Source organism: Oryx dammah, unplaced genomic scaffold (genome assembly GCF_014754425.2).
Source record: "Oryx dammah isolate SB20612 unplaced genomic scaffold, SCBI_Odam_1.1 HiC_scaffold_4, whole genome shotgun sequence".
In the NCBI taxonomy this organism is placed as follows: domain Eukaryota; kingdom Metazoa; phylum Chordata; class Mammalia; order Artiodactyla; family Bovidae; genus Oryx; species Oryx dammah.
Genome location: NW_024070188.1, coordinates 63,695,265 through 63,710,457, shown reverse-complemented (window position 1 = coordinate 63,710,457; position 15,193 = coordinate 63,695,265). Strand labels below are relative to the sequence as shown.

At 40.8% G+C, this 15,193-nt stretch overlaps 1 protein-coding gene across 4 annotated transcripts in view; it reads right to left on the bottom strand.

Annotated features, from left to right (window-relative positions):
• Positions 1-15,193, bottom strand: part of ECT2L (epithelial cell transforming 2 like) — a 78,400-nt gene that overhangs the window by 48,498 nt on the left and 14,709 nt on the right. For 3 of the 4 annotated variants that reach the window (XR_005720823.1, XM_040238773.1, XM_040238774.1), the window contains exons 3-4: positions 13,512-13,638; positions 12,270-12,382 (exon numbers count right to left, since the gene is read on the bottom strand). Coding sequence is in view for 2 of the 4 variants with exons in the window: in XM_040238773.1 (XP_040094707.1) it covers positions 12,270-12,382; positions 13,512-13,613 (215 nt within the window). In the remaining 2 variants the exon portion in view is untranslated. The remainder of the gene's footprint in view (positions 1-12,269; positions 12,383-13,511; positions 13,639-15,193) is intronic. The other variant, XM_040238776.1, reaches the window with a different exon arrangement.

Sequence of the window (15,193 nt, the reverse complement as noted above, 5' to 3'; positions counted from 1 at the left end):
CATGCAGCTTTATCATAACTGGAGATAGAACAGAGTGGTTTAAAATGAACATGCAGTCTGAAAAGGATGGGGATTGAGGGTAAGCAGGAGGGCAATGGATGGAGTTCTGCATCTCCTGGCAGCACAGAGTATCTACAGACAGAAGGGTCTCATAGGGATCTTCTCAGTAGTGACAGTGATTAACATTCAAACTGAATGAGACTTGTGACAACAACAAGGACAGTTAATCCCAGTGGATTCATGACCTTAACTCCTCACTGTCTGAGGTAGGCTTCACAATCATTCCACGGGCCCTTGAGAGACAATTTGCTCTCATTTGGAATTCTAAAATAGATCAATAAAATAAGTGCAAAACAGGACTTTTCAGCCTCCTTTTCAAAGATAGGTCTCAGTATCTTCGGAGTCTTTGTTCCCATCCACTTTAGCATCTACTGTTTCATCCCAGTCAAGCAAAGGAGAATCAAGTCTGAGTTGCTTTTTAAAGTAAACCTTAATTACACATGTTTTATATTTGTTCCTAGTCTGCATTGCTACAAGGAAACATTCAAGTATAATGAATCTTAAGCATGAAGGAAAGAAAATACTTCAGTCACATTAAAAAAAGAATCAGTGCATGAGGAACAGAGAAATAGGGTGGTTTGCAGTAACGATACTGTGGCTCATTGCATTTCAGTTAATGTTGCAAAGTAAGAAATTTGTGAAGAGAAATAACAACATGTGAGGAGACAATGAACAAAATGTGCTTTGCTCATTTGCTGTGACAGGGATAGCTTCATTTAAATAATTCATGATAATGCTGTTCAATGCACAATGTGTGCTTTGCAAAAATAACCAGGCTTAGTAATGTGGAACTTGAATCTAATTCTCTGTTCTAAAATTTCTGATAAGAAGTAGAAAGAAGCTGCCACAATCATGATGAAGCGGCTGAGAGAGCAGGTAGGAGAGGTGGTCTAGAGAGGGCTGAGCGGACTTGGCAGAGCTCCTTGCCTTCTAGTGATTCTTAAGAATCACACAAGGAGAGTCATCCTGCACTCACACAGTGATATCAAGTCCAAGTACATGCATTATCCTTTATTTTCCATAACCCTAGTCAGGTTTGGCCAACCCAATCAATATCAAGGAAATAGCTACCGTTGTGACTGCAGCCATGAAATTAAAAGACGCTTACTCCTTGGAAGAAGTTATGACCAACCTAGATAGCATATTCAAAAGCAGAGACATTACTTTGCCCACTAAGGTCCGTCTAGTCAAGGCTATGGTTTTTCCAGTGGTCATGTATGGATGTGAGAGTTGGACTGTGAAGAAGGCTGAGCACCGAAAAATTGATGCTTTTGATCTGTGGTGTTGGTAAGACTCTTGAGAGTCCCTTGGACTGCAAGGAGATCCAACTAGTCCATTCTGAAGGAGATCAACCCTGGGATTTCTTTGGAAGGAATGATGCTAAAGCTGAAACTCCAGTACTTTTGCCACCTCATGCGAAGAGTTGACTCATTGGAAAAGACTCTGATGCTGGGAGGGATTGGGGGCAGGAGGAGAAGGGGACGACAGAGGATGAGATGGGTGGATGGCATCACGGACTCGGTGGGCGTGAATCTGAGTGAACTCCGGGAGATGGTGATGGACAGGGAAGCCTGGCGTGCTGTGCTTCATGGGGTAGCAAAGAGTCGGACACGACTGAGCGACCGAACTGAACTGAACTGTGACCAATGAAGCAAAATAAGGTTCTGAGGCAGGAGCACGAAACTTTCTTTGGAACCAAAATGGCAGGTCAAAGTCACATGGCTTGTAAAAAGCTAGTTTTGTGACATATAGGTGACTACATAAGGTGGGTTTGGGGGGTGATATTACTGGGGTACTGCCAGAATCCTCTCACCTTCCCAATAGGCTGACCGTTTCTGTTCCCCAAACAATTCCCCTTGTGAGGCTACTGTTTGCTCACTGAGCCCTGCCTACTTAATTCCCTCTTATACTTAATTCCATCTCATATTCTTTGCCAGAACCTGTATCCTTTACACTTGATGTGCACTATAGTATAAGCTAAGCACTATTTTTGTGTTTCTTTTCTAGCTAACCCTCAAATATTTTAGTCCTTTTTTTTGACTCATTCACCATTTAAAGTCTTTCTCTTCTACGGGACTAGAAGCCCCATAAAAAAATTAAAAAGGCATAGCAGCAGTCTTGCTGGCTGCTCTGTCCCCAGCACCTGATTTGGTGCTTGTAGCTTAGCAGGGGGTAAATAAATATGTTTAAATTAGAATTAAGGACGAGAAAAAAAGTTGAAAAACAAGGAAGACAAAATCACTGCTTGTATTAATTTCCTTTTCATTATAACAAAGTACCACCAACCTGGTGGCTTAAAGCAGTACACATGTCCTCTCAGAGTTCTGAGATCACTAGTCTGAAACCAGGTTCACTGGGCTACAGACAAGGTTTTGGCAGGACTGGTTTATTTCTGGAAACTCTAAGGGGAGATTTGTTTCCTTGTCTTTTTCAGGTTCTAGTAGCTGCCTGTTTTCCTTGACTCATATTCCCTTTCTCTACCTTCAAAGCCAGCAGCATGAGATGTTCAAATCGCTCCATCTCTTCCATCATCACATCATATTCTCTTCTGATTATGATGTCTCTTGAACCCATTACAAGGACCACTGAGATTATGTTGAGCCCCAATAATGCAAGATAATCTCCCCATCATAAATCTTTAATCATATCTGTGAAGTCCTTTTTCCATTCAAGATAACATTTCTAGATTTCAGGGATTAGGGCCTGGACATATTTTGAGACATTTATCCAGTCTACCACAGTGCTCTAGCTTCTAAGACATGCAAAATACTCCCAAATATTTCCAGGGGTGCTATTTTGTATTATCAAATATCCAGTGAGACTCATGGACATTCTTCTTTCCCCATTTTAGGATAAGTTTTAGTCTAAAATATGCACTTCAGAGGGTAGGAGTCTTTTACACTCTGTTTAGTGTTGAATCTCATGTACCAGAACTATGCTTGTTATACAGTAGACCCTTGGTAAAGATTCATTGAATGCTTGATGAATAGACTTTATCTGCTGATTTGGATGGTAAAGAATCTGCCTGCAATGTGAGTAGACCCAGGTTCAATCCCTGGTTCGGGAAGCCCCCCTAGAGAAGGGAATGGCAACCCACTCCAGTATTCTTGCCTGGAGAATCCCATGGACAGAAGAATCTAGGGGGCTACAGTCCATGGGCTTGCAAAGAATTGGACACAACTGAGCAACTAACACTTTCATTTCACTTTCACTTTTGGCATCTATCATTTATTTCCTCTTCTTTAGATAAAATAACCTCATTTCCTATTTGGAGGTCCATATGGTTCTACAGAAGCTGACTCCAAAAATTACACGGTCAAGGCTAATTAAATTCATATGGGTCAATCCCAAGGCCACAGCCACTAGCAGAAATGGGCATGGGCCGAAACTAATCCAATCAGACTGAAACCAAAATAAGAATTTTTCTCTTCTGGACACAACTGAGGAACCATAATAGTTGAAGCCTTGACCATTAAAGGTAGAGCAGAGGGGCAGAAGAAAACACATCATTGGTTTTATTACTGAACCTCTGGATCAAGCTTCAATTGCAGCCAAACCTACATCTGAGTTTTCCAATTACATGAGAGTAAAATATTTCTTTTATTATTTGTGTCAAGTTGAAAGTTACTTACAGTGAAATATTCTAAAACTACTAAAAAGTATCAGATATGAAAGATGAAAAACATACAGAAACTGAACAAATACTTTTGCTTTGTTAATTGATAATAGAAAAGACAGGACACTCATGGTCTGTATTCCTGCCTCCAAGAAGGAATAGATAAAGAGATGGGAGAAGCCTTGGGGCCTTCAGGTCACCCAGTTCAGTTCAGTTGCTCAGTCGTGTCTGACTCTTTGCAACCCCATGGACTGCAGCACGCCAGGCTTCCCTCTCCATCACCAGCTCCCGGAGCTTTCTCAAACTCAGTCCATCGAGTCAATGATGCCATCCAACCATCTCATCTTGTCGTCCCCTTCTCCTCCTTCCTTCAGTCTTTCCCAGCATCAGGGTCTTTTCCAGTGAATTCGGTCTTCACATCAGGTGGCCGAAGTATTGGAGCTTCAGCTTCAGCATCAGTCCTTCCAATGAATATTCAGGACTGATTTCCTTTAGGATTGACTGGTTTGATCCCAGGCCTTGTGTTATACACTTGACTGTAGATCAAATCATCTTGGGAACTTAGTAAAAACAGCTTCATAGCCCCACCCCAGGTATGTTGAGCCAAAATGTCTATGGGCGAGGCTCACAGTTCATTTTTAACAAATTCCAAGTGACTCTAATGGGGTCACCCTCTTCATTGTTGGTGAACTAGACTTCCTGTTGCTAGAAGAGGCAGTCTAGCAGATATTGATGGTGATGCCAATCAGGTACAAAGTGTTGAATACATGCATGATGTACTTAGAAGAATGTATAATCCTGTTTGAAGCCCTAAATTAAAAACTTAAACTCTACAGGAAGGTCTGACAGGCTCTCTCCTCTTGTGTAAAGGACATCAGTTTGACTACTAGGTGCTTTTTGTTTTTCCAAGTCTATCTGGTTCTTTGCTAGATCCTGGAAAGTTGATATGACAAGACAGTGACAAGTAGATAAATGGACTATTATGGACCACATTAAAACCTGTTTATCTTCCTTTCTCTTTTCTTAAAGAAGGAAAATCAGGGCAGCTCCAGAGTTGGTGAATTCAAGAACTCAAAATAGTCAAGGGTCAAGATTTCCTGTATTTTCACTTTGCCTGTTTAGTAGTTTGCTGTGTTCCTCAAGCTTGTTCTCAAGTTGTTCCCAAATAACTGACTACTGTGAGCAGAGATTTGCACACAACAGAGACCACAGGCTATAGGGCAGACGAAAGCATGTCCTTTCCTCAAGTTCCTTTTTAGGTCCCTTTGAGAGTAAAGAAAATTCTCCCAGAAACCCTAGTAGCCACTTTCTTGTGTTTCCTTAGGCAGAACCAAGATCTACGTGCCCTTTCCTAAACCAGACACCTCAAGGAGGAGGGAATGGCCATGATTCTGCCCAACTGTGACTTACTCTCTAGGTGTTGGGGTGACCCACCACCCCTGAAGCACAGGATAACTAGGAGGGGGAAGGGCTTTGTAGGAAGATGAAGAGGAAGTGGGGAACAGTGTGGGTGGGAGGGTGTGTGATGGACAGTTTCTAGCCCTTTAAACAGGAATTGATGCAAGAAGAGGAAGGATCTCCATCCAGCTGCCCAAGTGCCTTATCTACCCAATCTTTATAGCTGCCTGTTTTTTCCCTCCCCATCAGAGCGCTTATCTCAGTCCTTTTTCCCTTTACACTTGAGTTATTACATGGAGACATTTCATAAATGGATAAAAGTAGTTTTAATATCTGGCAGTGCAACTCACTAACTTTTTTCTTTATCCTTAAATTCTTCATAGCTGTAATAGTCCATTCTCTTTTCTAGATTAGCTTTAGAATTAGTTAGTCAAAGTTCATAAGAAAATGCTCTTTGGGGGTTTGTACTGGGATTGACTTGAATTGAAAGATTTATGTGGAGAGAACTGGTATCTTTAAATATATTATATCTATCTATTTACCCAGGTTTTTTCCTACTGTTCTTTAACACAGATTTCTCATTTCCTTCATAAAGGTCTTGTGCTTATCTTTATAGTTTTATGCAGCACACAAGGGAAGCAGAGCTGGGAGAAGGGAGAGAGAAAGAGCAATGGTAACATTGCTTGAATCTTAGGATCTAGCCCAGCCTATAACTTGACAAATCTTAGGTCATTAAATTTCCTTTTCTTCTTAGTCTTGTTTGAATTCCATTTTTATTATTTGCACTTGAAAGCCTTCTGACCATGACATCAAAAGAGTACACAGAGAAGGCAGGACGAAAGATTACAGGTGTTCACTGAACATTTATTCTGTGTATAATAAGAGGATCCTCCTTCTGCTTCTAAGATTTTTAGCCATTTAAGTCTTATAGGCAGCCACTTCTACTCTTTCAAAAAATTTATTTATTTTTAGCTGTGCTGGATCTTTGTTGCTGTGTGGGTTTTTCTCTTGTTGTGACAAGTGGGGCCTACTCTAGTTGCGATGCTTGGGCTTCTTATTTCAGTGGTTTCCCTTGCTGTGGAGCAAGAAAACGCTCTAGTGTGTTTTGTGGGCTTCAGTAGTTCCCGCACGTGAGCTCAGTAGTTGCAGCTCCCACGCTCTAGAGCACAGGATCGATAGTTGTGGCGTATGGGATTAGTTGCTCCGCCATGTGTAGGATCTTCCTGGAATTGAACCCATGTCTCCTGCATTGGCAGGCATTCTTTACCACTGAGCCACCAGGGAAGCCCCACTTCTACTCTGACTCTGCCACAACCCTCCTGAAAATTTCTTAAAGAGATTCTTAAATACAGGATAGAGACAAATAGTCTCCTAAAACCTTGTCTCCATTTTCCAGTAAATTATCTGTGGATTTGACTCTTCCTATGCAGAGGGTAAATGATACTTGGTAGATATGGAAGCTAATATCATGTACTTTATAAATGAATGGAGTATTATCAAGGCTGCTACATTTGGGAAGCTGTACAATAAACAAGTTTAGCAGGTGTCATTCACACAGATGACAGAGTGAAACAGCACCCCCTGGAGGTGTGCAATATGTAATGTGTGTTAGTCACTCAGTCGTGTTGGACTGTGTGTGATCCCATGGACTGTAGCCAGCCAGGCTTCTCTGTCCATGGAATTCTCCAGGCAAGAACACTGAAGTGGGTTGCCATACCCTTCTCCAGCAATATGTAATACCCTTAGGTATTATTACTATGCATAATTCCTTCTGGAATCACTTTATAGAAGTCTTGAATTGATTAAAAATGAAAAGTCTTCAATGAAGCAAAGTATTAATAATATCCTGTATTCTAGAACTTGTAATATCTTGAAAAAAAAGTCCTTCCTCCTAAAGAATTACCAAAGGAAAGTTTTTTTCCTGATTATCTTTTTATTATCATTGTAATAGGAGTGTCTAACACATCTCCATTCATTCAAACAAGTATTTGTTGAGTGGCTACTATGAACCTGGTGTTTTAAGTACTAGGGATGGAAAGAGATACCAGAATAAGTCTCTGTACTCATCGAGTTACCTTCTAATGGAATAGGCAGACAGTAAATAAACAAGCAAGCACTACTGTGTATAAAGAATGGCAGGTGGAGCTACACACTGTAAAGAGAAGTGAAACATTACAAAAGGAGAAACAGGAAGTAAGGACTTCAAGTGCAGAGGCTTTGCCTAATGCAAGCCAGTGACTTGCCTACCACACACTCTTACTCTGTCCCGCCTCTACCCGGTAAAAAAGCTTTGGGTTTAGGTTTCTCCTTTCCTTTTAAACCTCAGGATTTTCTTTCTTGAGGGATTCCCTGGTAGCTCAGCTGGTAAAACAAAAAAAATCCACCTGCAATGCAGGAGACCCTAGTTCGATTCCTGGGTTGGGAAGATTCCCTGGAGAAGGGATAGGCTACTTACTCTAGTGTTCTTGGGCTTCCCTGGTGGCTCAGCTGGTAAAGAATCTGCCTGCAGTGTGGGAGACCTTGGTTCCATCCCTGGATTGGGAAGATCCCCTGGAGAAGGGAACAGCTACCCACTCCACTATTCTGGCTTGGAGAATATGGACAGTATAGTTCATATTCTCCTTTCCTTTTAAACTTCAGGATTTTCTTTCTTTGTTTCATCCACCCCTAAAAGCCACCTCCAAAACAAATACTGATATTTCCTGTGGTTGTCCATAACCATTTGATCTATGTGAAGGGGTAGAAATAACCCCAAACAAACTTTTTGGCCAACTCAGTATATCCAGAATATGAGGCTAATGAGAGGGAAGAAGCAGGATGATGCATATTTCCAGACCTGTCTTGGATGTTTAGAAAACAATCTATCTCTGAATACTCCCCGCTCCTCTCCACCACCTCCACACAGAAATATCCTCCTTTCAAATGGACGGCAGTAATTCAGCATGATATAGCTGTTCTATATTTAAGGATAATCTAGAAGTATGTTGTCTCTGAAAAAGTTTATGCACTAGATTTCCTCAGAGATTACAACTGAAACAGACATCCTCAACTGAGTCCTCCAAGGAACTCCTTGGGGGGGGGGGTGTGTACTGAGATGAGAGTAAGAGGGGATGTTCCCTCTTAACTATACATGGGTTGGTACATTTTTCTGCCCTCCAACCCCATTTCCAGGTGACTCTGATGGAGATGAGTGACAAGAGCTAATCTTTATTTGGTTGTGATTTCCCTCTCCTTACATACACACACACACACACACACACACTCCATCCATGTCTTGGGAATGTCGTTGTTCAGTAGCTAAGTCATGTCTGACTCTTTGTGACCCCATGAACTGCAGCACACAAGGCTTCCCTGTCCTTCACTATCTCCTGGAATTTGCTCAAACTCATCCACTGAGTTGGTAATACCATCCAACTATCTCATCTTCTGTCGCCCCCTTCCCCTCTTGTCCTCAATCTTTCCCAGTAACAGGGTCTTTTCCAGTGAGTCAACTTTCACATCAGATGGCCAAAGTACTGGAGCTTCAGCTTCAGCATCAGTCCTTCCAATGAATATTCAGGGTTAATTTCCTTTAGGATTGACTGGCTTGATCTCCTTGCTGTCCAAGTGACTCTCAAGTCTTGGGAATGCAGTTACATGAATCACAAATGTTGCCCCACCCACCAGGAAAAGCTACAAGCTTGAACAGCTCCAACCCCAGAATGAAAGGTCTTTATAAGAGGTATCACCTTTGGCTGAACAGAAGCAATTTGAAACCGGTTCCACCAGTATGACTGAGACCGATTCAAATGTCTCATATGTTTCTCCAAGCATGACAGACACAAACAGCCAAGTTTCCTTCAAGGAGTCACAGGAAAGGTCAGCCTAGGCAAGAGGCAGGGGGACAACACCACTGGAAATCATCAGACATGTGGCCAGATAAGCATAATGTATGGGAAGTTGGGGGAAGTGCCATGATAGAGATTTCTAAAAATCATGGGGGTGAAAGTTGAGCACAAAGAGGACATCTCTTCCCAGCAGAGGTGACATTTAAGTTGAGATGAGAGGGAAAATGTGACAGAGGGAAGGTTTAAGAAGGTGAACCTTTGAAAAATGTCTTAAATATTATAAGAAAAATTCTAAACTCTTAACAACATGGAATATTTATTTAGGACAGAAAAATATTAGATTTGTGAATATATCTCATAGAGATTAAGAATAAACTTTTAATAAAAACTGTGACAACATATTTCTGGCCAATATTGCAATAGCCTATTTAAGTTTTATAACTGCCTGAATTAAAACAAAGTTATTCAGAAATTATAAAACAAAGCATCTCAAACTTTGGCTCCTCTGTCTTGAAAACAAAGTATTACACAAAAATAACTGAGCTTACATACAAAGTGTTCAGGCATTCAAATAACACTAAATTCTCTCATTTAGTCACAAGCTTATTCATAGTTATGGGGGAATAGGGACTAGAGGAGTAAACAAAATTCAGAAGAAACAATAGTTAAAAGTTGATTTTAGTGTTACCATTTGACTCAGCAATTCCATTTCTAGCTATACACCTAAAAGAAATAAGCATCCATAGAGAAGAACTTATAAAGTGATATTTACAGCAGCATTGTTTACAGTAGTTAAAATGTGGAAACAACCCAAATTCCATCAACTGGTAAATAAATAAAATATGGCATATCCATATTATGGAGTATTATTTCATGATAAAAATGAAAGTACTGATAAATGCTATAAGATATGTAAACCTTGAGAACATTATAATTTATGAAAGTAGGCAGTCATAAAAGGCCACATTTGTATGAATCCATTCATATGAAAAGGCAAATTTATACAGAAAGAAAATAAATTAGTGTTTGCACATAGAATTGGAGGAATTGGAATTGGCTGGAATTGGAAGGGGGTTAGAATGGAGAGTGATTCCTAATAGAAAGGGGGTTTCTTTTGTGGTTGATGGATATGTTCTAAACTTAGATTGTGCTGATGGTTGCCCAACTCAGGGAATGTATGAAATCCACTGAATTGTGTCCTTCTAAAGGATGAGTTTTATGTATGTGGATTACATCTCAATAATGATGCTTTAAAATTTATTGCATTAACTTTAGGCTGAAAATGAAAATGAGTTGGGCTTTTAGATTTACTTAAAATCAAGCATAGCTCAAATTAGATTAGACCATCCGCACATGATATCTATCTGCAGCTGTCTGTAAGAGAGAAGAAATGACTGACCAAAAAAGATGGGAGGAAGTAGTGTAAGAGAGACTTCATCCAGACTGTGGGGAATGAACTGACTGATGCTCACCAACAAAAAACACCACTGCAAATTAAAGATTCTGGTTTCAGGATGCCAAACTCAGAGACTAGAAATTGATATACAACTTCCCCTGAAGTCACTAGCCTAGAACATGTAATAACAGCTTCACGGGACTATGAAATACACACAGCTCTGCAGAAACTGCTGTCCAACAAAGCAGAGAAATTTCAGTGAACCGGTTAGTTCTATATCCCTATCCTAGAGAAAGAATAATTCAGCTACCAGACAATGGATGAAGTTTCCAGTGAAAAAATGTCAGGCCTAATGTTAATGAGCCTCAAAATATACTACAAGATCACTAATGACCTCCAGTGGTTACGACTAAAATTGCTCACTTTGTGATGCATGAGGCTAGAACACGATGGCTCACAAAGCAATTATGGATATAAGGGTTTGGTCTATTATTTTCTTATCTTGAAAGCTGCAAAGCTGGAGCCAAAGGAAACCTAGCCAATGACTACCATAAGAATGTCCCTTCCCCCTGATTTTTAAGCATTGACTAAAGAGCCTCTTTATCCTGACCTGTCTTTGCAGCCTCTTTCAACACAGTCTGTTAATGGGAGAAGATGGCTGTCTCCCTCCAGTGACTCTTTCAGGGATAATCCATCATGGGCCCATGGATGCACAGAAAGCTGACAGCGGAGAAGGTGAGTTCATAGGCAGAAGAGAAGAAATGGTTGATTGAAAGAAATGGGGCAGGCAGAAGGGTTAGAAAGAATGAGACACAGATGCTATAAACTAAAATTAGCCAGCTTGGTCTTGCACAACTCTTAGGTACTTTTTGGTAACTACCTAAGAATTTCAAAGGTTGGCCTGTCCTCCCAACCTCACCAATTCATGTAGCCGCCTCTGTGGGCTTGATGAAATCCCAACTCTCTGACCCTTGGGTGAAAGGTTCACTCAACTGAGAAATAACAGAGTTCCAGAAACAGGATTCTATCACTACCCTTGTTGTTGCCCTAAGGCTTTCAGAGATTCCACAGGCAGACAAGGCCATATTTTGGGGGATGAATCCATCCTTACAAGCACCTACCAGCCTGCCTGGATTCTTCAACCAGGTCCAGGTGTGCCAGAGAGCACTCTAGAATATCTTGGTCAGTCCACATATCTGAATACCTTTAATTTCACCAAAGACAGGCCATTTCTAGCATTCATCCAGCAAGCTATGCCACGAGTTGCTCTGAGAAAAACTAATGTCTGATATTTGGTATGGTACTTGGCAATATATCTGGTAATAACTAAGACATTTTAACCTTTTCAATACAGTGGCTAGCTAACCAACCCAAGAGTACTAACTCTTGATTGGAACACTAGCTGCCCCTGGGTGTAATTGCAGTGAACACTTTCACATGGCACACCAGCCATGCTGGAGTATTTTAAAATAAATTACAGATATAATAGGATGTAAGGGAAACAATTAAAAACCAAGACTTACGGGTAATCAGTAATCACTGCTGTACAAGTCCTGCCTATATTTCTAAATGTGGCTGCCATTGTCACTTCTCAGATATTTTTTAGATCCATCTACTCATGTAACAAATATTTTGGAGCACCTACTTGAAATACCTTATCTAATAGTTTTAAGGAGAACTTAATATACTAAGAGATTGTTACAGATTCACTGGCTGAAGCTATTTATAACTTTTTGCGAAAGTTTTTTTTGCAAAAACCAAATATCCCACTATGGTATGAAGGTGTTCAAGTTCCCTAAAGGCTCCATTTCATCCTCAAAGAGGAAGCAGCACTAGAAAAGATTGTTTATAAACCTTGAAATATCAATTGTGTTGTTTTTCTCTAGGGAAAAGAGAAACTCTTTAAGGTTATATGATCATTGTATAATATTTTATTTTCTTTAAGCTAATTACATCACTAGGCTACATTTACCTTAGTTGTGATTTAGTGCATCGTAAAAAAATCGTGAATAAGAATTCTTGACGTTGCTTGTTAGTCCAGAGATCAAACCAGTGACTTATAAGAGCAACTCTTTCCTGAAAGAGCTACAAGTTGAGAGAGAAATGACACTTCAACATATTCTAAGTTGCTAAGCAAGACATAAGCAACCTAACAACCTCACAGCTAATATTTGCTTTGCACGTTACAGTTCATAAAGCACTTTCACATTGTAGTAAGGGTCTTTCCCTTCAGCTTAAACTGCTTTTTATGCAGGGATGCAGGCAAGCCCAGGCTTGCTGGGTAGGCAGGTGGGAAAGGCTAGTGGGGACGTAATTACAGAGGCACCCAAGGAGGGCGCAAGGAAGTAATGAATCCTCACTCTTGTTTCTACCTAAGCTAGTGTGGTCCGGAAAAACAGATCCCAAACATTTCATCTTGAAAATACATATCAGCTACTTGCTTAATTGTCAAAACAGGGCCATGTGGAGTAGGTGTGATTTTACTAAGCCAGAGTCCTACATTTTTATTACATCCACCAAAATGAAAGTTAGTAAATATTACTGAATAAATAGCCTTTGTTAGGAGTGTCTCCACAAAAGACATACACCAGGACCAGTGTGCCCCCAAACCAGGACCTCAGTCCAGGTTGGCTTAGATGACATATATAAACTCATTGCTTTTATTACTAGTCAAGTTTTGGTCCCAGCCCATCTGGTCTCTTTCCTTTGTGAACGAGCCTGGGCGGTGCTTGAACTCTGAGTACCCAGGCAGCCTTCTTCTCCATGGAGGTCTGGCAGAGCTGCCTGGGCCATTCACGGACTACCTCTCAAATTACCTTTCAGAGGGGGAATCCTCAGGCCCCAGGGAACTGTGCAGTAGGCACAAGAGGGAAGAGAAAATTAAAGAAACACACACACTAATGCTCTCCACACCAAAACACCACCCTTACAGCAATCAGGGTGTGTCCTGGAGGTTTCTATTTTGTTTCCTGAGGTGTAAACAGGACAAAAGTGGGGGCAGGTCTTGTGCCTTCCATAAAGCTGGAGTTGTGAACTGGGCTGAAGAGAGATTATTTTGGGGGCAGACAAATGTATGTTCATTTCTGTTTAAAGTGACTCAAAAACTAAGTTCTTACAAGCATTTATTTTAAATATGGTAACAGGAGACCCAATATATCACAGTAAACGTCACCCTAGAATTTAATCTTATCTTATTCTAGAATATGTGACTCACCTGTCGATTTAATGACTTGTTGCTGAAAGGCGTCCAGGCACTGAATCTTGTGTGGAAGCTCTCCATTTCCAGGCTTTCCCTGGGAGAATTCCCAGCTGACATCTCAGCAAATTATTTTTGTCCAGTCCTAGAAAATGTACATTGATTTCAATAAATGCTTAAGATCACCTAGATCCAGTATATCAATGCTGTCCTTATAGAAATAATAGAATTACAGCAATTCACCTATATATATCTGTTTATATAAATATAATTAGAACTATATATATATATATGTCCATACAGATATGCACAGGGAGTTCATGAACTTAAATCATTGAAATTATTCTCTCCTCAACTACTTTCACTGAAATATGAATCCAAACCAGAGTTGTTTTTTACTTTGCTGGGAAACTGACTCAAAAATTAGAATGATTCTTTACTAACCATGAATACTAACTTCTTTTTTCCCTGCAATCTGAAAGGCTCAAAGAGGATGCACCCCACCAGCCCCCTACCCCTACCCATCTTTTGAAGGCATAAGTCAGAGGATAAGGAGAGAAAAAATAGATTAATATATTAATGATCTATTGCTGCATGGAAAATTATCCTAAAATTTAACAGCTCAAAACAACTGTTATTATTATCTCAAAGTTCCTGGGGGTCAGAAATCCACACACAACCTAGCGGGGTATAGTATTGTTAAGGGACTAGATCTGCCATTACAAAATACCACAGATTGGGGTGGGGATGAGGCATGAACAAGAGAAGTTTATTTTCTCACAGTTCCAGAGGCTGACAGTCTACGATCTACATGCTGTTTCTGGCGAGGCCTCTCTTCCTGTCTTGCAGCAGCAGCCTTTCTCCTGTGTTCACACAAGGCCTTCATTCTGAGCACATGTGGGTTTGGGGTGGGGGTGGGGGTGCACTCTGGTATCTCTTCCTCTTCTTATAAGGACATCAGTCCAATTGGATTAAGGCCTCCAACTTTATAAACTCTTTTAACTTTTATTACCTCTTTATAGGCTCCATCTCCAAATATAGTCACACTGGGGGTTGGGACTTCGACATGTTGGTTTTGCGGGGACATAATTCAGTCCATAAGGGGTCCCTCTGCTTCACAGTCTCCCATAGGCTGCAATCAAGGTGTTGGCCAGGACTCCATCTTATCTGAAGGGTTTTTTAAACTTATTTGCCTGTGCCAGGTCTTCACTGTAGCACATGGGATCTTTGATGTGGCATGGGGGATCTAGTTCCCTGACAGGAATCAAACCCAGGCCCCCTGCATTGGGAGCATGGCGTAGCCACTGGACCACCAGGGAAGTCCCTCATCTGAAGGATTGGTAGCTCATTCATGTGGTTGAAGCCAGGTTTCAGTTGTTCATGAGCTGTTGGGTGGAGGAATCCCTTGTTTTCCTTGCCACATGGGCTTCTCCATAGGGCAATTCATATGGCAGTTGGCTTCCATCAGAGTAAGCAAATGAAAAAGCAAGAGAGGACACACAGAGGGAAGCACAGGTTCTTTGTAACCTCAGAAGCGGTATCCCATCACTTTTGCTCTATTCTATTAGGTAAAAGAAAGTAGCTAGGTCCAGGCCACATTCAAGGGGGGCGGATTATACAAGAGTAATACAGTCTACCACAGTTAACCCTTTGGGTCAACTTCCTTCCTTTCCTATGTGCAGAACATAATCATCCACTCC